Source organism: Salvia miltiorrhiza, chromosome 1 (genome assembly GCF_028751815.1).
Source record: "Salvia miltiorrhiza cultivar Shanhuang (shh) chromosome 1, IMPLAD_Smil_shh, whole genome shotgun sequence".
Taxonomy (NCBI): domain Eukaryota; kingdom Viridiplantae; phylum Streptophyta; class Magnoliopsida; order Lamiales; family Lamiaceae; genus Salvia; species Salvia miltiorrhiza.
The window spans coordinates 56,306,772-56,333,031 of record NC_080387.1 but is presented as its reverse complement, the minus strand read 5'-3'; the positions used below and the strand labels follow the sequence as shown (position 1 = coordinate 56,333,031).

Here is a 26,260-nt window from a genome sequence, read left to right as displayed (position 1 = left end):
ATAAATAAAAGGACAAGTATGCCAAAATAAGTGAGACGGGAGAAAATAAAAACTCACTCTTCAAAAGAACACAACAATAATGGGATGGTGGGAATAATTGTTTTTGAAGTCACGTTTCATCCTTCATCTCCCACTTTCTGCACAGCCAAGTCAATCTTATGGTATATCTACAAATTACCAAAGTAAAGCATAAATCCAAAATGAGAGATCTTGTAAATTGAAACTTTATTTGCGCAAGATTGACAAATTAGAGAGTGGAAGGTTGGCGAAGTGCAACAAAGAAATTATAGATTGGGACTTTATTTAAATATCAAGAAACCGTAACAAGTCTGATGAGAAAAAAAAGGCTGCCACAACTTTCACCTAATTACACAGTTTCTGTTGATAAAGATATAATCTTATTAACTAAGCCTTAGGTGCCAAGGTTGCTTCTTGCTCATTTCTATGCTTCTGATCTTCAAATTTGTCAATAGCCACCTGAAGTTCATCTGTGCCACCAACTGCTCTCATCGTGTAGAAATACACCCCAAAGACAAACGCAGACAGGCCTCCGGCAACAACCGCATTCTTGGTCTTTGGTGAAAGGGCACGATATCCTGAAATCCCAGACATCTCAGAACGAACAGCTCTAGTCTATGCTCCCTGTAAACAGGTTCAACAAACAAAGGCTAAATTGTTAATTGACGGTACATAAAATCTCAACTCTCAAGGCTTCAATTGTCAATGTCATTCATGTCCAGTAGAATAGTAGCATAATTAGTAACTCAAATTAGTCTTGCACAACACGTGGGACTGACAGTAGAACATGGACACAACCAACTACCTAACCGAGCAGTAGAAACCAATATAACTCTTAGAAGGTGCAAATCTTAATCGTAGCATAATTAGTAACTCAAATTAGTCTTGCACAACACACGTGGACCGATCAGTAGAAACCAATATAACTCTTAGAAGGTGCAAATCTTACTATTGATAACCGCAAAATCTAGAAGTTCCAGGTCATCATATTGTTTACCCAAATTTCATCAAGCAACCCTTCATTTTCTTTCTCTTTGTTCAGGGGTTCCCAAGGAAATTACTAAAGTTCCATATCTGCCAATCTTCAAAGAAGACATTCATTGTGAAAACAGATGACAGACCTACGGAGCACCATATTTCGAGTCTCACACTGTTCTACCATCTGTGGCAGAATAAATAACTGAAACGATGCACATATAATAAGTCAACTGATAAGCCATTCACAATTAAATACAATAGTTCAATACCCTACCTTCATTGTAACACAATCCAATACTTCTATAGATATGCCCAAAAATAGGAAAACCAAAACTTACAGTCATTAATACTTCAAACCATCTTAGAGCAGAAACAAGCAACGAGCAAGTTATAGAGACACACCACTTCTTCTGGGCACAAGGATGTTGCTCCATATCTCACATAGCACATAGACATATTTAAAAAACATGGCACATATAGACTGTCTATTATACTGAAGGAAGTTGTTCATGAATAAGAAGCCTCATAAATCCATAAATATCTTACAATAACACATACAATGATATAAAGGTACGCCTCCACAGAACTCACTGGTTGGTTGGACATAATTATTCAACACTATTTCAATCCAGCCTTTCCACCAGGCAGATGAGCTCTGAAGTATATTTCGACCTTGCTCTTCCAAAACGAGGGGAATGATACCTGATGTACTACACCTGAAAACCTAACTTTCGTATTTTTCACTAAAAATTAGGTTCCTAATGCATTGAACTACTATCTCATTTTCCTATACATTGCATTAGATTTGCTGTGCACAATCCACTAAGAAAGGCAACGTTCTCTAACAAAATCACTCCAAAAGAAAAACAATTTTACATCTTACAAAACCAGGGGGGCTTGTTCTTAAATTTGGCTATTAATACCCAGCATTTATTGTTAATATTCAGTCGAGCTATTGCAGAAATTTTCTCTCCCTCAGCTCAAAATGGAATTTCTACCAATTACAAACAACAAAGGGAAAATAATATTAACAAAATTGCGTAGTTTCAGAATGGCTCACAGGCTCAGAATTTCATTCAAATGGTTTCGGAGTTTTATTTTGAAGGTCAGGAAATAAAGCAGCGACACTCAGATTTTACTGCAGTCGTTGATCGTCTTCACGGACCACGGTTGGGAAGGAAATTGGAAGCAAAGGGAGGAAAAAATTAAGTTAAGTTCAATTAGAATGGCGCCGCGTCGGTATCAGAAAAATTAAACAGAACGCTGCGTTTCTTACTGGAACGAGCTCTGTTTCAATTCCCAGCATCGCTCCCGAAATCCCACTCAATACTCCAACAATATCCTTTTTAAGTAATCATGCAATTCAATTTGGTAAATTATATCGAATATAGTATTCAAAAGTAAATGAATCAGATACTGAAGAGGGAAAGAGCGCACCTGATCTCAAACCCTACTAACTTCAGCTTCTTCTTCTTTTCTCAGTTTCTACTGAAATTGCATATGAAAATATGCTAATGTGGATAAACCGAAACCGAAACCGACTTCAATTTAGCTGCTTAAATTTTGGACTAAAATGGGCCGTCACTGGGCTCGACCCATTACAGATACAAATCCGTTTATTACGTGTGTGTGTGAGAGAGTGAGATATTTACTCTCTCCGTTCCACTAATAATGTCATATACTCTTTTTAATAATAAAAAAATTATTTAAAATATTATTAACAGTGAGTTCAGTTTACACACCAATTCACTTAAAATAATCATTAAATATTTTTCACCCACTCACTTTATACACTAATTACACTCTTTAATTTCGTAGATAAAAATAAAATAAATACATGAGATTTCTTCATGCCGAATAATCATATTAAGGTAAGGTATAACGTATGATAAATTTAGTAACATATATCATACTATCCCGCCCTAGTTAGATGAACAAATTCAATATTCAATCTCAAGAAAATGCTAAATAAAATTAGTCTAAATTTATGAACCTTGACATTTCCCTACAATAAATAGTCTCATGTTTCCTGAGAAATACTGGCAAGCCTTGGAGAATTCTGTCTTGAATTGGTAGAATTGATCTTTCTGTCCCAAATCAATATTTAACATATCTTTCGTATCTCTTATTGATAAAGTTGCATAAATTTATTAATATATTTTCATGAATATAGAAATTAAAATACTAATATTTGAAACTTTCATTTATTTTTCAAGAAAACGACATATTTGCTGCTCCTTTCAAAATGGATAAAAAATAATTTGAAGGTCACAAAGTCCAAAGTAAAATATACGAACTATGCAACTCATTGATTCTACACCAGTTAGATAATAGATGCGCTCAAGTAGAATAATAAGAAGAAGAAGATGGATGAAATGAATCACCCCTTTTGAACATGACTGCTCCTTCAAGAACTGTGGCATTGTTTCAATACTTGAGGTTCAACACTACCACAAAAACTCACCATTCTCAGATGTCGTTACGACTACTCTTTCTTTCTCGAGGGCAAACAAAAAAAGGGAGAGCAAAAGCTAAGCGTTCTACCAATCAACACTCTTATTTGATTCTAACTACTGGATCAAATTTATGCTTCAGGCTGCATCTTCTCACATTCTTCTCTTATGGACTGGAAAAGAACCGTTGATAAGTATCGCTCACCAAAGCTAGGAAACACAACCTACAACAAAACAATATTTCAAATGAGGATATAAAGAAGTAATAGCATTTCTATAAATCAAAATCCATATTATTTTACTGCAGTCAACTATAAGCAAAATTGACTGGATTGTGCATACACCAGGTACAAAGATGTTGTGAAAAGATCACAGCTTTTGCATCTAACTTCAGTCGAAGTCGATAGGAATAGAACGGCAGCATGACAAACATAAGATATACTCAACGTGGAACAAGTTTAATATACTACCGCTATAAGCTTTCCTGCATTCTCAGGTCTCTTTCCAACCCTAATAGCAGCTGCAGCTGCAGCTCCAGAAGAAATACCCACCTGGACAGAAAGTTCCAGAAGAAACACAGACTTAGAAATTCTCACAAACAATGATTTGAACATATGCTTATTAGTAGGTCAGTTAGTATTTTCAGTACATACTCATTCAAAGATTACAAGCTTATGGAACGACTAGTACCATACAATATTCATATTCAATATAAACACCAGCGGCACATTAAATCGAATCATTTCCAGACTTGACATACGTCATAGACAAGCTTTAGAAACAATAGAAAGACTAGAGGGTCTGTGATAAACAGTGTGTATGTATGTGTGTGCTTGCATATAATGGATGGAAATCTGATGTTTTTAGTGAACATATCCAATAGTCAATCTTTGATTGATACAACAAGTAATCGGGTATATTGTAACCTCTAGATATTTTGGTATAACAAGATAATCATCAAGATTAACTAACCAGCAGGCCCTCTTGGAGAGCTAATTGCTTTGCAATTTCCACAGCTTCATCACTTGATATCTGACAAGGAAACATAAGTCATTCAGCAGAAAAGGACAAAGCTTATTAGTCAAATATGTATATGTAATAAAATCATGAAAAATACTATTTTGAACAGCTAAAGGTTAGTTAACAAACATTCACAAGATAAATGTGTCAGGGAAACAGGTAGTATGAAGTTGAATCGGGCTTAAAGCTGCAGCCAGTTACTAGAGGACCCTAGCTTAGACATGGATTTTGATACCTTTGAACTACTAAAGATAGAACCAGTTCAAGGAAAACTGAAAACACAATTTATTATAAGAGTAAATAAGACATAGAATAAAGCCAAAAAGTCTACTAAAGAGTGTTGTAGTTTTGTTTATATGAAGTGAATCTCCAAAGCAAAAAGTTATGAGCAAAAATTACCCATGTACAAAAGAATGGCACAACCAAACTTATGAATAAAAGTCGTCCATGTTAAAAGAATGAATCTACCTGAAATTGATCAATGGCTCATGAGTTATGACTTATGAGGATAGCAAGTCAATGATATCTTATTTGTTCTTTGTGAAATGCTATGTTATAAGCAAAATGATGTTTTACTCTTCGGGTGTGTTTGCTTTTTATCCCTCTAAATGGAGGGATAATAAAAACTTATGCCTTTAAATGTTTGCTTTTTATCCCACATTTTACACAAACACCATTTTTCCTTCCTTATTTTCACTTTAAGGAGGGATAATATTATCACACCAAAATGGAGGGATAATATTATCCCTTCTTCAAGTGAAAATGAGGAAGGAAAAATGGTGTTTGTAAAATTTGGGATAAGAAAGCAAACATATAAAGGCATAAATTTTTGTTATCCCTCCATTTAGAGGGATAAAAAGCAAACACACCCTTCTAGTCTTCTTGATAAATAGATAACTTGAATGGAAAGAATTACCCTATCAAGGCAAATTAATATGTATATACTAGAAAAATATGTCAATAAGGTAAAACCAGACCTCTATAACTTCATCCATCACATCTTGATCTAAATTCTTCGGAATAAAACCTGCTCCAATCCCTTGAATTTTGTGAGGCCCTGCAGTTTCAAATTGCAAATACCAAAACCGTACACAAATGTAAACAGGAAAACAACTTAGCAAAGACATAATAGGTTGCCATCATACCAGGTTTTCCACCAGAAAGTATGTTGCTTTCAGTAGGCTCCACGCCAATAACCTAAATCAAGGAATTTACTTGATATTAACAAGGAAGAATTAATTCGAGAAAATAATATTCTACAGCCGGTCATTGTCTATATTAGACTTGCATATAGGCCATTTTACTGGAGCAATTATGATTATGTAGAGTTTATTGAAGAAAATGCATTACCTTAACATTAGGGTTGTATTTTTTGAGATAACGGCCAACTCCTGAAATGGTTCCACCAGTGCCAATTCCAGCAACAAGTATATCCACCTTGCCTTTTGTATCTTCCCAGATCTCAGGACCAGTGGTTTCATAGTGAACCTACAGGATAAATGCAATTAGAATTGCAGAATCCTTATCATGACTCTGATCGCATCCTTATTCACTTTAGTACCAGTAAAAGTGCAGCACACCAAAAGCTATTCCTAAATTCAAATTGAGGATCACGTGCAAGCATAAAGAATGAATGATGAAATTAGATGCAAAACATGTTATTATTGTGTACCGACTGACTAGAATTGGTAAGGTCAAAGGGTTCATAAACTAAGAAACAATGCCACTGTTTGATTTCAAGAAAAGAGGGCATCAAACATTATTTAAGATAGTTTGGACATTAGTAGGAACCTTGGGATTTGCAGGATTATCGAATTGTTGAAGCATGTATGCATTTGGGGTGCTATTTACTATCTCTTCAGCCTTTTGAACAGCTCCTTTCATGCCTTTAGCTGCATCAGTTAAAACTAGCTCAGCTCCAAATGCTTTCAAGAGAACCCTTCTCTCAAGACTCATGGATGCTGGCATCGTCAAGATGAGCTTGTAGCCTTTTGAAGCAGCAATAAATGCAAGGCCTATTCCTGTATTTCCACTGGTAGGTTCAACCAATACACTCTACAAAATAGCCAAAGTCCACCAATTAGGACAGAGTACATCCAACACAAGAAAAGATCATCATGTGGGAAAGTACTACTGTATAACAAGTGTGTCACACATGATTACTTATGAAAGAGGTCAAACCAGGATTATCCTTGTATTAGGTCTGTAGCGACCAAACCAGAAAAGAAAACAGCTGATTGAAAAATGTGTGCACATAACTGTTGTGATTCATCATCTTACCTTTCCTGGAGTAATAAGCCCTTTCTGTTCAGCATCAGTAACCATACTGAATCCTATCCTGAAAGATGATATTACCATAAATAAGCCTAACATGGGAACACCTCAAGATTAACTTATCTATAACTTTGCTGGCAGAAAAATTGTAATACTTAATGAGTCAAAAATGGCAAAAAACATGCGCACTTAAGCTCAAAAATGAATATATCTTCTAAAGCCACAAATACAAAAGACTGTGTGTGATGACCTAAAAGCTCTTACCTATCCTTAACACTGCAACATGGCTCCATAATTTCAAGCTTTGCAGCTATATTTGCAACACAGCCTTTTACAACATTGTTCAAGTAAACCATTGGTGTATTGCCAATGAGCTGTTCGAAGGTAAAAAAATATTGAGAAAACAAACAATAAAAGATAACAACTCAAAATCAAAGCTATAAGAGAATGACACGGCCAAGGGAAATAAACAATGAAATATAAGATGTTTATATTATATGTGAAATCATGTTTGCTGCCAGAGACAAAATGCTGCATAAATGCACCCAAAACCCGAAACATGTATGCACGTTCATTAACTATGAAGTTCATATCATTTCAGCAACAACTCAACGAAGGCACAACAACAATTTCATCCTTTCAATATGTATTAAGTCATGTTAAATTTGTTCTTTGATCAGCTGATGCCATCACTAATTTAAAGAATAGCTGCACAAGAATGTCCCAAAGCTACAAAAAGCATATCCTCAATAAGCTTACACACGACAAAACCCTCTTTATAGACCCTTCCATTTCTTTCCATGATTTGTAAATGGCGCACGATGAATTTTCAGAACGTTAAAATGAACAGAAGTTTAAGAAATAATATAAGCATCAGATTAGTGCTGAACACCTTTATATTTCCAGGACATTTATAACGATCTTGTCATAAATATAATCAGGACAAGGATTTGGGAATCTCCATACGCAAAAGGCAATAACATTCTTTAACTGGCTTAACAGAAAACATAACTTTGATATTCCATTCCAATCATCAAAACTGAGCTTGGAAAATCACTCGCCTTTTTATAATAAAGGCACTCGCTAGATGCTAAGTACATTCTCTAATAAAACTAACACGGTTTCCATTTTCATAAGAATCTAAAACTTTCAAGTTCGCGACCAATTTCATATGTATATAACAAAATCATCGAATCCAAATCCAAACACACAATCAACATATCTCATCAAAATTCAAGTGGGTATAGAACTACAGCGTGACCTGAGTAACATCTTCAGCGATGTTGAGTCCTTCAATCTCCGTCTCCGCCTCCATAGATATTGCTTTACACACGATTCCATTAGCATCGCCGCTATTTTTTCTACTCAAAACGCCCCCGCTGGAAATCCTGATGCTGTTGCTGAGCTTCGGTGCTCCGACGCGATAGCGTTCGGCGACGAATGACGCCGGCGAACGGCTGTCCGACTTGATGACCGTGCACAGAGAAGCGAGCGGCTTGTTCACGAGCGAAGCCATTCCACCACCTCCTCTCACGCTCACTGTATGTATTGTGTGCGAGTGTGTGTCTAGATACACCGACGATAGATGGTTGTAGGCTTGTAGCCATTTTATTATCCCTTCGAGTCAACGAAATATCCCTCGGGGGCCGCTCCAACGTCGTTTTGGATATATTTGAAGTGTGCCCCGTTATTGTGGCCTTGTGGGTAATACCGATCATGGATTCATGGCCTCATGGGCTCAGTGGAATTTTTGTGGTCTATTGCAAATGCAAAAAACTTTATTCTATTTAAAAATCATAAAGCAAAAAGTATATATATTCATATAAATAAAATTGTGAAAATAATAATCATTGTAATCTCCCTCAAAAAAAAATCATTGTAATCAAAATACATTGTTATATACTTTTTTCGATTCGCACTTGTAAAATCAAGGTTAAATACATGTAATATCACCAACTTTGATCGAAATCCAAATTTAACACGGACTTAAAAGGTTTCAAATTATATGGGTAACTTTACACCGTTTTCAATTTTAGCACCGATTCATTTTCCGGTGATGTTAAAAAAATCACATGGCAATGACGTGTGGCAATTCGTAACTTAAAAAAGTCCATTTTCAATATGTAACATTACTTTGTGTTTAATTTAAATGTGTAACTTTACTTTGTGTTCAATTTTAGCACTAATTTTTGTTTTTTCCAAATTTAAAAGTCAAATTTTTACACTGATTTGTTCTCTGGCGTTTAGTTCGCGTCATTCTTCTCTTTTTTTCCCTCGCTGGAAATTCAGGTGAGTCATTTTCCTAAAACCGAGTCCTAGCTCATCCATCAAAGTTTTCGCCACCATGGCCTTCGAATTTTCGGTAAGAATTAGGAAAAATAATCAAATGTGTGAGAGAGAAAGCTTGTAACAAAACGCAGTGTTTTGCTCGGGGTTAAATTGAACACGGAGTAAAGTTACCATATAAATTGAAACTTTTTAAGTTCGTGCTAAATTTGGATTTCGATCAAAGTTGGTGATATTACATGCATTTAACCCTTTTGCTCGTAGCCCGAAAAATACTAAAGCAAAATCTGGCAAGCCACGTCAATGGCACGTAGGATCGAATTTGGGGAAAACAAAAATCGGAATTGAACTCGAAGTAAAGCTACCCATATAAATTGGAACTTTTTAAGTTCGTGTTAAATTTGGATTTCGATCAAAGTTGGTGATATTACATGCATTTAACCCGTAAAATCGTGTAACAATCGCAGAAAGTGTGTAACAACTAACAATATATTTTACATTGTTACACACTTTTTTTCACAATTCTATTTTTTTTTTGTTATACACTATTTTCGCAAAAGTATATAACAATCTCAAAATTTTGGAGTCAACGGCGACACTAGAGAATAAAGAGAAAAAAGAGATGTCGGGAAGAAATGGTGGCAAGGCGGTGGAGATCAAGGCAGAATAAAAATCGACACTGAAGAATTGATGTGGCGACGACAGCGCTGGAGAATCGAGACCACAAGGTGGTGGTGCAACACATGGCGAGAGAGAGAGAGAGAGAGATGAACAAAGCTCGTAGGTAGCGACGCAAAATGGAAGGATGGGGGGTGTAGCGGCGGAGGGAGGAGTGTTGAAAGTTAAACTCAATTAAATAAAGAAAATTCTAGAGGAACTTAGAAATAAATACACATAACCAAAAGGGGCATAAAGAAAATCCTAGAAGGATCAAGATGCAAAAAGATAAATATAGAAGCATGAAGAATAGTTCAAGGTGATTTAAGGTTTGAGAAGTAAAAGTGAATTTAAGAAGAAGAAAAGAAGTTTGAGCCTGCAGTATCTCGTGGATGAGGGAATCGCGGGCGTGGTTACTATTGTGACCGAGGAAGAGGCGTTTATCCGAGACAGGGAGGACAATCAAGTTACAGTCAGAATGAAGGAATCGACTACAGTGATGTATTTGCTCCCGTAGCACTCTTGGAGACTATCAGACTCTTTATTTCACTTGCTGCACAACACAACTGGAGAATTTATCAGTTGGACGTGAAGTCTGGTTTCTTGAACGGGTTTCTTCAAGAAGAAATATATGTGGAACAGTCTGAAGGCTACATCAAGAGAGGACAGGAAAATAAAGTTTACAGGCTCAAAAAAGCATTGTATGGGCCTAAGCAAGTACCTCGAGCTTGGAATACAAGGATCGATGAGTATTTTCTGAGAGATGGATTTACGAAGTGCCCATACGAGCATGCACTCTACATGAAAAAAGATGGTGCAGGTAACGTTTTATATGTTTGCCTCTATGTTGATGATTTGATCTTTACAGGAAACAATGCGGCGATGTTCGAGAAGTTTAAGAAAAGTATGGTTAAGGAGTTTGAGATGACCGATATTGGTTTAATGGCACACTTTCTCAGAATTGAGGTGGTGCAAAGCAAAGATGGATTTACGAAGTGCCCATACGAGCATGCACTCGTAAATACTCCAGTCAAATGTGGACAAGAATTCAAAAAGTCTTATGAGGAGAATCACGTGGATCCGACATACTTCAAAAGTCTCGTGGGCAGTCTCAGGTATCTTTGTAATACCCCGTTTCCCCGAGCTAAATTTAGAATTTATTTTAAACTTAGATTTAAGATGATTCACGCCGGATTGAGAAAAAGAGTTTATTTTAATTCCAACAAAAGTGTTTAAAAAAAAAACATTTATAAATTTAGTTATTAAATTTATGTGCGTCGCATATTTATTTAATTTAGCATTCAAAGCATTTTTACGAGCTTTTATTTAACCAAACACTGAACGATTATTACAGTTTTCATAGTACAACCTGGAAGACTTTTTATTTTATTTTATCTTATTTTATTTTATTTTTATTCCTACACCTACTCCCACCACTAACTCCTCTACTGCAGCACATCACCAACTTCCCTACTGCAATACACTCACTACACCTACTCCTTTACAGGCAATCAAATCATTACATATCTTAGCAAATCTTATCCCAAATTTTAGCAGATCTTATGCAGGATCTTTACAGCTCCTTGCAGGATCTTTACAGCTCCCCAAGACTCCTCTGTTGTTTCAAAGATATACAACAGCCAAGCTCTCTCTCACTTATTCCACCAAAATATTTTCGCAAGGCCCCTTCACCAAATTTCTCAACCTGCAGCAAGCTTATTTCTACAGCAATAAGAATCTAAGTTCTTTTCCTTCTTGATTGTGCAGTAACAACTCCCTAGCAAAGCAAAGAGCTTCAAAGGTTCAATTTTTTTTAAAACCATACACTGCATATCTCTCTCTCAAATTCTTTACTCTGCTGAGCTTTTCATCTAAATTATTCATAGCATACAACTCCAGTAAAACCAACACATTCACAAGCATATATGTATGTACATTATATATATATACATCAGAGCATGATTATTTTTTTTAAATAAGAGAAGAAAGAAGAGTAGAAATATTTTGAAACATGTCGATAATTGAAGTTTTGAACTTTGTTCTTGTCTGTCGGATTTGAGTGTTTGGAGCGTTTGAGTCGGGAAAACTGAGGGTGTGTAGTCGACGGTGGCAGCCAAGGCTGCTGTAGCCGGAAGTTTCAGAGAGGGAGGGGTGTGCTGACGGTGGTGGCGTGGAGCCATTGACCGCGGCTGCCGGACCTAGAACAGGGGGAGTTAAGAGAGCAGAGGGAGTTCAGGGAGGCGGCAGCCTTGCTGTTGTTGTCGCCAAGGAAGAGAGAGAGCAGGGGGAGAGATCGGCGAGAGTGGAAGAGGGAGGCCAGGGCGCGGCAGCCTTGCTGTTGCTGTCGTCCGGCCACGGACGGGGGGGGAGTTCAGGTGGCTGGTCATTGTAGTCGCCGGGTGAAGTAGCAGCGGCGGTGGGGTCTGGCAGGACCGAGAAGGAGAGAGAGAGGGGTGATGGCCGGCGGCCTTGGTACCGTCGACCTGAGGAGGGAGATCCGAGCATCGTCAGCGGCTGTCGCTGTTGCTCTGGCAAGCTTCGGCGGCGGCGGCAGCGGAATTCCGAGGGAGAGGGAGGAACGGGCAATTGAGAGAGAGCCGAGGATGGCGCGGCTCGTCGCCGCTGCTCCTCCGGCGAGCTTACTTCTGGAAGAGGGAGAGAGAGACCGAGTTCTTGGCGTGCGTGTGTGTGTGTTCTTCCATCTGAGTGTGTGCGTGTGTTTGTGTTAGTGTGTGTGTGTTTGTGTTAGAGTGTGTGCGGCTGAAGGGAGGAAGGGGGGGAAGAATGGAAGGGTTTGGGCTAGGGTTGGGTTTTGGAAATTGAGTTGGGTTAGGGCTTAGTTTAAGTGTTGGGCCGAGAGTTGGGCCGATTTTTTTTATGAGTATTTGGGCCGAGATTTTTAATTAAATGGGCTGGGTTATTTCTTAATTTTGGGCCGAGTCAGTTGGGCCGATTTTCTTTTATTAAGCTGGGCCTTTGATTATTTTAAATCATGGGCTGCCCAAGTATTTATTTAATAGGATTTGTGTAGATTTTATTTAAAGGAGCTACACTATTATAATTAATTAGACTTATTAAGTTTAATTAATTATTTTCAAAGAGTAAATTTTCATAATAATATCATATTATTATTATGTGCATATTTTAAGTAAATTACTTATTATATGCTAAGCATGACATGAAATTGCATTATATTTTGCAATAAAAATATTTATGATTTAATTGGTTTTATTTATAATTCCAATTATTAAAGAAAGATGAGTAAGAATATTGTTGGTGTTCTTAACTCAAGAGAAATGTTTTCAATTATTTATTTATTAAATTTTGAAAACCCGGCTAAGTGAATCATAGAATATTAAGCACTACACCATGACTTAAGATTAGCTTCACGAGACCTATTAAGAATAGAATTTCTTGTAGGCTTTGTGACCAGGGGGATTAGCGCTGCTTTCCCAAGACAGGTTTTTATGTGTATGATCTTCAGGCTTTGCCTATCCAGGTGGGCATTACTTTCCAAATGTACAAAGTATGATTGAGTTATTAAGCTCTAAATGTTTCAATGAAATGCAAATTGTTTATTTAATGTAATGAAAACTGTTTATCCAATAAAATGTTTATGTACACTCTACTCTGTTTAAGGCTCGCGCAGTTAATCAATTGAGGTTCTCTTATGACCTAATACGTTGTTTGAGAATTGTGTACACTTGTTAGTTGACTCGGTGGGTTGATCTCCATCGGGCTCTAACCAGAGGCGTTATAAGGGTGCTCGGCTGGATGTGTTCCGGAGCATGAGAAATATCAGGCCTGCCTGGGTAGCGTCCCGAGGTCAAAGTAAACTTGTCTGGGTTACGCCCTCAGTTCAAGTAAGCGGGAGACAGAGATCCGTCGGTGGCTAGAGGTCCGGGATCACAGCGAGTAACAGAAAGGGAGTGTGACATGTGCGCACAAATGAAAGAAAATATTTTAACATGCTTAGAAGTTATTTCATTTTAAAACCTTCTAAGTCATGTCAAGTATAATTGGATAAACTGTCTTTATTAAAATATGAGATGTTTCAGAAAATGCATGCCCACTAAGTACATTAGTACTTAGCCCAAAAATACTTTCAAATGTTTTCAGGTTGGCTGGCTGGTGCTGACGGGACGGAGCTGAGGCTAGCGATAAATTCCTATGTTAGACTTCCGCTGTAGCAATTACTCATATCAGTCTTTTGTTTTTCCCAACTTAAGATCTTCATGTTAAATTTCAAATGATATACCTGACCGAGCTTAGACTCTTCACTACTTAATTTATGCCAATGAATGTCGGTTGTCAGAAGCATGAAACAAAACTTGTGATCCAAAGGGGCATAGCCCGACTTTCTATCCTATTTCGGGTTTTTACAAGGTTGTTCCTTGTTTATTTTTATGAATTAGTTGCACCTCGATTATATTTATTCATTCAAGAATTGGGGTGTGACAATCTTACTTGCATTAAACGGCTAGACCTGACATTCTTTATGCAGTTGGACAACTTGGACTAATCAGTAGGTACATGGAGACTCCATATCAATCACACCTAAATGTTGCCAAAAGGATCATACACTATATTAAAGGTACGTTGAATGATGGTCTATTTTATTCCTCGAATCAATAAGTTAGACTTGTCGGTTATTCGGATAGCGACTGGGGTAGAGATTTAGATGAAATGAAAAGCATCACCTGTTGTTGTTTCTATGTTGGAGATGCCACATTTACATGGTCATCAAAGAAGCAACCCATCGTGACTTTATCGACATGTGAGGCAGAATATGTTGCAGCAAGTTCTTGAAGGGTTGTATACTGAAAGCAAGACTTTATGCTTGTATACATTGATTCCTTTGTTCACTGTGATTCTTCTATCTGAAATATTGTTATTGCATAATCCTATTATAGTCCAATTTATCTCATACTATAGATTATATGGTGTGTTGTAGATTACATAAGATCATATAATTGGAAAAAGTTGAGATATAAATTGAGTTCACAATCGAGGCAACTATGGACGAGTTGCTGGTTTAGATTGTAGCATAAATGGATAAATAGTTTGTCTTGGCTATTTATTTATGCTAGTACCTTCGTGTATTGAACAGGATCACAGTGAGATGAATTCTTATATTCTGACTAATTAAGAATCAAGATCTCGGCGACTTAAATAGTCTTAACCTTAGTTGGATTAATCGGTGTGAATAATAGATTGATTATTGCTTTGATTTATCATGGGTGAGAGTTCTCTTGAAGCTCAATATACTCGATATTTTGGGTGATAGCAATTATTATTTGACATGCGATTATATTGCAATAAGGAACCGTGTCCTGCTAATAACAGGATGATAATATCCTCTCGAGGAACTTAATAAGTTTATCGTATTAAACCCTGCAGGTGGAATTAGTTCCGATACGATAATAAGTTTAAGTGGTAGCACTCGAGATGTCGTTTATAATTAAACGACTAATTAATTAATTAATTGATCGTCAGAAGAATTAATTAATTAATGGATATTGGATATCTTAAACACGGGGATTAATTAAGTCTAATACTAGCCCCGACTCACCTAAAGAATAAAGAGGTAATTCAGTATTAATTTTCTAGTGGAATAAATTAATACTTGTGTCTCGATTTTATTCTGGGCTGAATAGGAAAATCGAGCACTGGGAGGCCAAACTTTATTCAAGCTAGTAGATCCCCGCTTGGCCCAATAAAGGCTTCACTCCATATGGGGCGTCCGTCCATCTATTTCTCACTTAAGCCTATGGGCTTTGTTTTAGTTTAATTAGATGATGGGCTTATTATTTAGGGTTTTAATACTCAGTATAAATAATAGGTACAACACTAATTCTAATTACTTGTGACATTACGTGAGATAAAATAGAGAGAAATCTGTGGGAGCACAGAAAGTGAAGCGGCGCGTTTCCCTAAGAAAATGAGAGGACTTGAAGATCGTTGCCATCCAACGTCAAGTCTTGCCGTGGGAACAAGTTGGAAGATCAACACTGGAGTCGATCATTGCCGGATTTGCAAGTAAGATTCTATCCTCTTGCTATAGGCACATGGTTTTTGTATGTATTCGTTTGATATCCGAAATGGATCACGTGCACGTGAATCATATGTCAAAATATGGTTCCTACAGTTCTACTATGTGTCAAGCAATATAGCTAAGAAATTTTATGAAATTTCACAAATTCATAAAGTCAATTTCGTCTTTAAAATTTGGGATTTCGGAAAGCCAATTTCGTCGTTTATTCATAAATTCAAAATATAAAAACGGGTCAAAAAATTGAACCGTGAAGATTAATTTTTGTAGCGAGAAATTATCCACATCATGAGTAAAGTTTATGTATTTATAATTATAATTTAAAATTCATATTAAATATTAAAAAATTAGTAAAATTTATGTATTTGTACACCAATTACCCTTACTTTTTTACGGTAAATACCAATAAACACTACTATGCTTGTGGTTTTTTGCATTTGTATTTTAATGTAAGCATATTTGACAAATTAGATCCAAATCTTTCAAAATCCACGTTTCGCTTGATTGGCACATGAAAATCCACGTTTTACTTTTTAAGATTCGGGCTCGTTTCGCTTAATTGGCACATGAAAATCCACGTTAACGTGCGGACCCAATTGGCACATGAAATGATGAAAATCCTCGTTTTGCTTAATTCAGGCTCGTGCTGTACGGATAACGATTTTATATTTATATAAAATTAATATTAATTTATTTATTATATTTATGAATATAATAAAAAAATTTATTTAATTAAACATATTCGAGCTGAATATTAAAAAAAAAGAAAAAAAAGAAGAATTCACAATAATAAAAAATGATACTCATCCGTCCCACTATAAATGTCTCAATTTTCATAGAATATTCTATTACAAATGTCATAATATTCATTTTTTTGGCAAATAATTGAGACACTAATTAACTAATGGGCCCATCAACTACTCTCTCTCTCTACCTACTTTTACAAATTTCAATTTTTTTTCTATTTCCACCAACTCACTTTATTTACTAATTATACATTTCTTAATTTTTGTACCTAAAAGTAATGAGACGGATGGAGTATTATGAAAAGTAAAAAATTAAAAAGAATTGAAAATGGCTTTATTCATAAAACGATGAGGGAAGAGAGATATTTTTTTCAAATTTTAATCTTTAAATATATAGACTTTTACCATTTAAATCAAATATTTACATAAAATATATCAAATTAAAGTTTTTATTTTGATCTTTGATTTGATATGCACATATATATATATATATATATATATAAAGTATTTTATAATTAGTCGAATTTCACAATTTTTGAAAAAAATAAACTTAAAAAATAAGAACATAAAAAAAAGTCACAAAAAGAAAAAATATAGATTACAAATAAACTTTTAGTTTTATTATAATTATAAAATTATTACTCAAATTTGAAATCAATTTGAAATTTATTTCCAATTGAAATCTTAATTTTTTTGATATAGTATGGATTAATGTGATCTTTCTAAACAAGAGATAATTGTAATTTAAATCTTATTTAGTGTAATACCCTGAGTTTCAATTCAGTGATTAAGAATATAATATGATTAATTAATATTTTTGCATCATTTATTTAATTTTTTCTTGAAGCTATTTGATATTACTAATTGTTGGATTTCTTTAAGATTATAGATTTGAAGAGGATGGATTAGAATATTTCTTAATCGACTTTGGTTCGATTTAATGAAGTAATGATTGTTATTTAATTAGTAAGTTATGAAAATAGCTTACTAATCTAATTAGTTTTATTTATTAAAAGAGGAAAAAGGAAAAAGGGAATGGACGATTTTTATGTAATTTGTTTAATTAGTAGATATTTAGATGTTTAAAGAAAAAAAAGGGAGTAAGAGAAAAGGGAAAAGAAAAATAGAGTTAGATATTTGTTTTCTTCTTTCTTATTCACGCCGCTGCCTTCTCTCTCTCTCGTACCGTCGTACGCATGCAAGAACAGAAGCCATGAGAGTATCAGGGTGAAGCTCAAGTCCGAAATTCAAGCCCTAGTCTCAGTTCGATTTTGTTTTCGAGTTCGAATTAAGGTTGGCTCCCATTCTCACATCGATTTGGAGACTGCGAATTCAAGATGTCTCAACTCCAATTTCTGTTTTTTTTCAGTTTCGAGTCTAGATCATTTTGATTTTCAAGTATGTTGTTCCTGTAGGTTATCCTTGACATCATCTAATGATACGCAGCGGAATATACATTCAAGGATTAGATCTAGATTTACAAATGCATCATGTGTAGAGATAGGCACACAACGAAAGGAATAACTTACTCGTTGTGTGGTAAGCGTGCGTCTCGATTCTTGCCGTGAATCCACTACTAAGGTATCCACGTGTATGTCGATTCGATGCAGGAACGATTCCAAGTGCACGATTCAATCGTCGACAGCTAGGAAATCTCCGATTGAAACTATAGTGCTCTCTTAGTGTTTGCAAACCAAAAGCTCTAAGCTAATGTTTTCGTATATTATTCGTAAGACCAAGCTTCCTTATTTATAAGCGAAGAAGACAATTCTAAATTATCTTGTCTTCCTTAGTCAACAATTACGACTAAGGAATTTACACTTGAGTCAACAATTACGACTAAGTAATTCACACTTGAACTGTCTTACTTAGTATTAGAATATATCAAATATATCCTAATCTAGTCCACAATATCTTTCAATCTCCCACTTGGACTAGCATTAGATTAAACACCAAGCACTAACTTTGCACTCTTAAGCGAATCAACAATACACATAAAGTGTGACCCTTTAGGCCTCCATTATCGACGATAATCAAATTAAAGTCTACACAAAACTCCTAGACTGCGTTGTGTAGCGAACTCGATATATGAAGAACGTTTACGTGGATTCTGTAAACAAACCTTTATATGAAGTTTATGTAATATCCCTTCATTCACGAACCACTCGATTGAGCCTAGGATCTGCCATGTGTCTATCCCAATAGCTCAATCATTTTATCTCATCTTTATTAAATGACCCTTCCGATCATATTCAATTATTCTAATTGAATATATCTTTGCATTGGCCAATGACTAACGGTCAAATAATATAGAGAATTTGAAGTGTTCTCTCGAAATTCAAATCGAGGAATGAATCCTATTCTTGGCTCAACTACCATTTCCATTTGCCTCATGATGTACCCAACACAAGCCGTATCTACCCCTTTGATGGAGTGCAAGCATTGTACTTGGTCAAAGCACACCACTCAACAAACAAAATAAGTATTGACCTCAAGTCAAAGGACTATTACATACTCCATACACTATTAAATCATAGACACTAGAACAAATGATTTAATAGTAGGGTATACCAATATTCTCCAAAATATCCATGTGTCCATCACGAGAATCAAATTACTCGTAGTTGTGAGATCAACTACATTCTCTAAGAATATGATGCAGACCACATGCTAACCTATCGCATGTCATCAATATCCCATTCTTGATGACCATTGGTTAGGGCATCTTTAGAATTACACTCAAACCATTAATGTCTCACATCATTAATAGTAGTGATAATTCAAGGGAACAAATAAAAGAATAAAGTCAAACAATAAAACCAAATATTCTAATAAATGCACTAGCCCATGAAATCAAATAACATATATAAATGTGATCAGGTAAGGATGTCTCAAATCAAATTGTTTCTAAGACATTCAAACCAAAACTCCCACTAAATTAAAGCCAACTTCCAACATGTCTAACACCCAAGCACTCAAAATGTTTGTTGTGTTTTGCTATACACAATGGCTTGGTGAAATGATCAGCTAAGTTATCATCAGTGGGTACTCTTTCTAATTTAACATCGCCTCTTTCAATTATTTCTCTGATCAGATGATATCTTCGAGGAATGTGCTTGTTTCTATTCGTGGGTCTTGGTTCCTTTGCTTGCGCAACTGCACCAGTATTGTCACAATACAACGGTATTGCACAATTGGTACTTGGAATGACACCCAGTTCTTTCACGAATTCTAACAGAGCCACAGCCTCCTTGGCAGCTTCAGATGCAGCAATATACTCGGCTTCGGTGGTGGAGTCGGCAGTAGTGCTTTGTTTGGAACTATTCCAACTAACTGCTCCACCATTGAGGATGAAGACATATCCAGACTGTGACTTATAGTCATCATGGTCTGTTTGGAAGCTAGCATCAGTATACCCAGTAACTGATAACTCTGGCTGTCCACCATAGACTAAGAAGTATTCTTTAGTCCTTCTAAGGTACTTTAGAATAGTCTTGACAGTTCTCCAATGTACCTCACCGGGATTTTGCTGAAATCTGTCTGTCATGCTAAGCGCATATGCCACATCTGGCCTAGTAGATGTCATGGCATACATTATCGATCCTATAGCAGAAGCATATGGGATCCTTTTCATGTATTCAATCTCTTGGTCACTAGAAGGGCAACCCTTCTTAGACAAGATTATACCATGTCCCATAGGAAGAAATCCTTTCTTAGAATTTTCCATTGAGAAGCGCTTTAGCAATTTGTCTATGTAGGTGGATTGTGATAATCCCAACAATCTATTAGGTCTATCCCGATAGATCTTTATCCCAAGGATATAGGAAGCATCACCCAGGTCCTTCATCATGAAGGAACTAGCCAACCAATCTTTCACGGATTGCATCATAGAACGATCACTACCCATAATCAAAATGTCATCAACATATATGATAAGGTAGACAATGTTCCCATCTTTGCGTTTACTATAAACACATGGATCCTCTTTGCTTCTGACAAAATCAAACGATTTGATAGCTCTGTCAAAGCAAATATTCCAACTCCTAGAAGCTTGCTTAAGTCCATAAATGGACTTCTTTAGCCTACATACTGCATTCGGCCTTTCTTTGGATACAAAACCTTCAGGTTGAGTCATATAGACTTCCTCTTCAAGTTCTCCATTGAGAAATGCGGTTTTGACATCCATTTGCCAAATGTCAAAGTTATAGTATGCAGCTATAGCAAGTAAAATCCTAATGGACTTGATCTTTGCGACTGGTGAAAAGGTTTCGTCATAATCAATGCCCTCGCGTTGACTATAACCCTTTGCCACCAACCTAGCCTTGTAGGTTCGTACTATGCCATCTGCATCTCTCTTCTTTTTGAAGATCCATTTGCAGCCTATGGGATATTTCCCATCTGGCAAATCAACTAGTTCCCAGACTAGATTGAAGTACATCGAGTCCATTTCGGAAATTAAGGCTTCAAGCCACTTCTCCGAGTCGGTGCCCGACACCGCTTCGGTATAGGTCTTAGGTTCATCATCATCCAGATCAACTTCATCATCTTGGTTCTCAACCAATAGATTAAGTCTTTCAGGTGCTCGACGATTCCTACGAGGCCTATGGAGTTGTTCTTGCGTTTGTTCAGGTTGTACATTCTGATCGTGAGGAGGTTTCTCTGTGTTGAATGTTTCAACAGTTCCGGAATTTTCAGGGATTTCCTCAAGATTTTCTTGAGGTGGTGGTAATACAACTATTGTATCATCATGTCTTTGATGCATCTCATTGTTTTGAGGTGTCTCTCTAAGAGATATTCCCCTTCCCAATAGATCATCAAATACTCCCACTGAATTCTTGTCCACACCATTAGATAAGTTTTCATCCTCTATGTTATTTTGTGGTTCTTGAATTTCTTCAAGTTCTATCGTATTGTGACCTTGTTCTTTAGAGACATAAATGTCTTCTAGGAACGTCACATTCCGTGAAACGATCACCTTGTGATCACCGGGAACGTATAAATAATACCCTCTTGTTTCCTTAGGATATCCCACAAGATAACATTTCTCACTTTTAGATTCCAATTTATCAGTCATCATCTTTTTAACATACGCAGGACAACCCCAGGTCCGTATATGTTTAAGAATCGCCTTTTGGCCACACCATAACTCATATGGTGTTTTCTCGACTGATTTCGAAGGAACTCTATTCAGAATATAAACAGCGGTCTGTAGAGCATAGCCCCAAAGGAATAAAGGGAGACTTGCAAAACTCATCATGGATCGAACCATATCTAATAAAGTTCGATTTCTCCTTTCGGATACCCCATTCAATTGAGGCGTTCCCGGAGGTGTCCAGTCCGACCGAATTCCATGTGATTTTAAGTAATCAAGAAATTCATGGCTTAAGTATTCCCCTCCTCGATCTGATCGAAGAGTCTTGATACTTTTCCCAAGTTGCTTCTCGACTTCTAACTTAAACTCCTTAAATTTCTCAAAGGCCTCAGATTTGTGTTTCATGAGATACACGTATCCATACCTCGAAAAATCATCAGTAAAAGTTATGAAGTACGAATATCCACCTCTTGCTTGTGTAGGGAACGGTCCACACACATCGGTGTGAATCAGTTCTAGCAAGTCTTTGGCTCGTAACCCCTTCCCAGAAAGTGGTTTCTTAGTCATCTTTCCTTTGAGACAAGATTCACAAGCACCGTATGACTCAAAGTCAAATGATGTGAGATAGTCTAACTTTCTCATTCTTGCTATCCTGTTCTCATTGATATGACTAAGTCTACAATGCCAAAGATAAGTAGTATTATTCGTATTACTCAGCCTAGGTCGTTTGTTTTGTATATTGAGAACACTTCTTTCACATTCAAGATAATATAAACCATTCAAAAGAGAGGCACTTCCATAAAACAATCCATTAAATGAAAATGAACCTCTACCGTTTCCAAAATGAAAGGAAAAACCTTCAATGTCTAACATTGGAATGGAAATAATATTCTTGGAAATAGAAGGAACAAAGTAACAATTACTTAAAACTAGTCTATTTCCCGAAGGAAGATCTAATCTATAAGTCCCTACGCATTCGGCAACAACTCTTGCTCCATTTCCCACGCGTAGATCGACTTCTCCGGGCCTCACTTTCTTGGTTTCACTTAGGCCCTGCACATTATTGCAAATGTGTGAGCCACAAGCTGTATCTAATACCCAAGATTGTGAATTGTTAATAGACATGTTTATCTCAATAACAAACATACCCGAGCTCATACCCGATGCACCTTGTGCCTTGTATTTCGGGCAGTCTCTCTTCCAGTGCCCCTTTTCATGACAGAATAGGCACTCATCCTTTGGCAACTTCGGCCTTTTCTGAGCCCCTCCACCTTTAGGCTTCAAACTAGCATCAAATGCCTTCTTCTGCTTTTTCTTCTGCTTGTACTTCCTTTTGGAAGACGTGGCAGCAGAGCTCACCATGAGCACAGATTTGCCTTTAGAGGTGGAAGACTCATAGGTCTTCAACATGTTATGAAGCTCAGGCAGGCTTGCCTTCGTGCCGTTCATATTGAAGTTCACAATGAAGTTTTCAAATGAGGCAGGCAAAGACTGCAGAATCAGATTGACAGAGACAGTATCGGGTAGCATCGTTCCAATCGATGCCAACCTCTCAATCAACCCGATCATCTTCAGTACATGATCAGAAACCTGACCCCCATCATGAAGCTTACACTTGAAAAGATCTCGGAGTATCTCATACTCCATAGTCTGAGCTTCTGAAGCATACAGACTCTTCAAGTGTTTCAGCATATCATAAGGGAACATGTGTTCGTGTTGCCTCTGTAACTCCGTAGTCATAGAGGACAGCATCACACATTGTGCCGATGTTGCATCCTCGACATGCTTCTTGTGAGCAGCCTCATCAAATGATGCATACTCAGCAGACTGCTTGTCAGGAATGACAGTGATTGGGTTGTCCAAGACATACTCAATCTTTTCTAGCCTTAAGACCAGACGCAAGCAACGGAGCCAATCCGTGAAGTTTGACCCAGTCAACTTATTTGTTTCCATCAAACATTTCAATGACAAATTCGACATATTATCTGATCAATAAATAAAGAAAAGCAAATTAGAAAGAATAAACTATGATCACATTGTATCACTAATCAAACAATGGGCTATCGTATTGATTAGCTCCCACTAATTTTTGACATATTTTACGCCCCCAACGTAAAATACGGATTTATATGTTATATAAATCTTAGTGGTCCGAGATCCAAGTCAATATTATGCAGCCTCTGCTTGGGCTGATGACTGCAATAATATTACTTAATAGGCCTCTAAGCCAATTGCAACAACAATTTTGCAACTCTCGGTTGATTAATCTAATTAATCTGCGTCCTTAAATCACTTTGGTCGAGTTTCACGCCACAAATGATCAAGCAAGTCAACCCCATCACACGGTGCCAACCTATGAATGAGCCTTGGCCTTGTAGACTAGAGCAAACACTTGGGTGTAAATACTCTTGATCGAAAAGGATGGGTTGCTCAGACAATTATGATGGACGACGCGTTTTGTGCTTACACAAAGACTTATATTTAATGGGGATTTAGTATGTGATACTAATTGCTTATATTTAATATCCAATATTAAATAGCAAAACAATTACTGGGTGCCGCCTACCCAGGCATATAAAATGCGGACCACACATATTGGGCGCCGCCTACCCATACATAGCAAAGCGGACTACATATATTGGGCGCCGCCTACCCAAGATAAAAGCGGTCTTTGACTACTATAGTTAAATAATAAGCATAAAATCAAATAGCATGCTTATCACATAAAGACATAAAATCTCTACGTATAAAATCATTAATCAAATTAATATTTTATTCTCTAATTAAATATGGGTTAATCAATTTATATTAATTCTAAATTAATATAAATTTATTTCTATTATTAATTCAAAATTAATAACAATAATTTAAATTTATTAATCCAATTAATAAATTAATTCTGAAATTGGGGTTCAATTATTAATTCAAAATTAATAAAAGATTTTTTTTTATATATATAGCCAGTCCAAAAATCATTTAAATGAAATGCAGGCCCAGCCCCTTTCATTAAATAATTTCGCAGCCCATAAATGGTCTATAGCAGAAGCCCACTTAATCAAATAAATAGGCCCAGATCGGGCCCAAACACCTAGCAGCCCAAAACCATGTTCAGCAGCAAGGGTTGGAGAAAAGGATTTGCAGCAGCAGCTGCCGCCTCCTTTCTCGTTCCCGTCGCCTCGCCCGGAGCCCCGCTGCCGCCTCTTCGCCCGTCAGCCCGTCGCCGCCGCGCGCGAAGCAACGACGCCATCAGACGTCGTGCGTCCACGCCGGAGGTCACCACGCCGGTCGCGGCTCGAAGCCGCGTCGGAGGGGACGCGTTTTCAGCGGAGGAAGAAGCGGCGCCCTCGCCGCGAGCGCGCAGGTCCGCCGCGCGAGACCACCACCGGTGCGACGCCTCTTGCGTCGTCTCGCCACCAACACGCCACCACGCCGTCGTCTCCCACCATCGGACTTCAAGCCCGAGTCAGCGGGATCATTACAGAGGGGCAGCAGCACCTCAGATCTGAAGCGCGACATAGGCGGCGGAAAGCGATCGGGCGCGGCACACCGGCGAGCCCCGACCACCTGCCGCCGTCTCGTCTGTCACCCACGCCCTCTGCATCAGCGGTGGTCGATGGTAGCGTCCGGCGAAGGGCCAGTAGGTTCATCCAATGAACATCCAATTTCAGCAAATCATTTTCAAAATTTTCAATTCCAAAATCGTCCAAGCAATTCCAGAAATCAGATTTTGAACATTCTTTAATTCCAAATTAAAATTTCATCAACCCATAGTTAATTAGAACATAATAGCAATTGTAAATCGAGCCCCGGGCTCTGATACCACTGTAGGTTATCCTTGACATCATCTAATGATACGCAGCGGAATATACATTCAAGGATTAGATCTAGATTTACAAATGTATCATGTGTAGAGATAGGCACACAACAAAAGGAATAACTTACTCGTTGTGTGGTAACCGTGCGTCTCGATTCTTGCCGTGAATCCACTACTAAGGTATCCACGTGTATGTCGATTCGATGCAGGAACGATTCCAAGTGCACGATTCAATCGTCGACAGCTAGGAAATCTCCGATTGAAACTATAGTGCTCTCTTAGTGTTTGCAAACCAAAAGCTCTAAGCTAATGTTTTCGTATATTATTCGTAAGACCAAGCTTCCTTATTTATAAGCGAAGAAGACAATTCTAAATTGTCTTGTCTTCCTTAGTCAACAATTACGACTAAGGAATTTACACTTGAGTCAACAATTACGACTAAGTAATTCACACTTGAACTGTCTTACTTAGTATTAGAATATATCAAATATATCCTAATCTAGTCCACAATATCTTTCAGTTCCCTACGAGTTTATAAGCATGTTTTGTAGAGGAGATTCAATTGAATCAAAACCTAGGGCTGTTGTTTAAAGGGGGCAGATTATACATTCTCTTCAAGCATGTACTTCAAATTTTGTTTGATGAATTGATTGAGTTTATGAGTGTTTATATACTGGAAGCATGCTAATTGATTTACAATTTATGGATGATAATTGTTGAACGAAATTAAAACTGGAATTCTGTCAAAATTTTACAGCAGTTTCAAGCTTATGTTTCGATGAGTTTTCATTGCTTGATGGCTTTGAAATTTTAATATGTTTATCTATGATATGTGTATTTCGTCTCCGTAAAATTTCATGTCTTTTGGAT

At 37.0% G+C, this 26,260-nt stretch overlaps 1 protein-coding gene across 7 annotated transcripts; it reads right to left on the bottom strand.

The window, feature by feature from the left end:
- Window positions 1-271: 271 nt before the first annotated feature.
- LOC130996255 (cysteine synthase, chloroplastic/chromoplastic) lies at window positions 272-8,456 on the bottom strand. Of its 7 annotated transcripts, XM_057921777.1 has the most exons (14): window positions 8,005-8,456; window positions 7,008-7,117; window positions 6,750-6,807; window positions 6,261-6,524; window positions 5,820-5,957; window positions 5,615-5,666; window positions 5,447-5,526; window positions 4,422-4,481; window positions 3,920-4,000; window positions 2,434-3,673; window positions 2,273-2,338; window positions 2,057-2,151; window positions 968-1,198; window positions 272-642 (listed from the first exon to the last, which is right to left on the bottom strand). In XM_057921777.1, the coding sequence occupies exons 1-10, from the start codon at window positions 8,257-8,259 to the stop codon at window positions 3,581-3,583; spliced, it is 1,191 nt and encodes a 396-aa protein (XP_057777760.1). In that variant the 5' UTR covers window positions 8,260-8,456; the 3' UTR covers window positions 272-642; window positions 968-1,198; window positions 2,057-2,151; window positions 2,273-2,338; window positions 2,434-3,580. The 7 variants fall into 7 exon arrangements, with proteins under 7 accessions (XP_057777760.1, XP_057777773.1, XP_057777753.1 ...); XM_057921790.1 differs by having other exon boundaries at window positions 1,335-2,338; XM_057921770.1 differs by having other exon boundaries at window positions 968-2,151.
- Between the last annotated feature and the right edge of the window lie 17,804 nt (window positions 8,457-26,260).

What these genes read in the sequence shown, in the direction of transcription:
- LOC130996255 (XM_057921790.1), bottom strand. Translation starts at nt 8,259, where the DNA reads ATGGCTTCGCTCGTGAACAAGCCGCTCGCTTCTCTGTGCACGGTCATC. An exon ending in GGCTTATTACTCCAGGAAAG is followed by an intron (nt 6,525 to 6,749) that starts GTAAGATGATGA and finishes GCTATTTTGTAG; the next exon opens with AGTGTATTGGTTGAACCTAC. An exon ending in CTCTCCAAGAGGGCCTGCTG is followed by an intron (nt 4,001 to 4,421) that starts GTTAGTTAATCT and finishes CTTTCTGTCCAG; the next exon opens with GTGGGTATTTCTTCTGGAGC.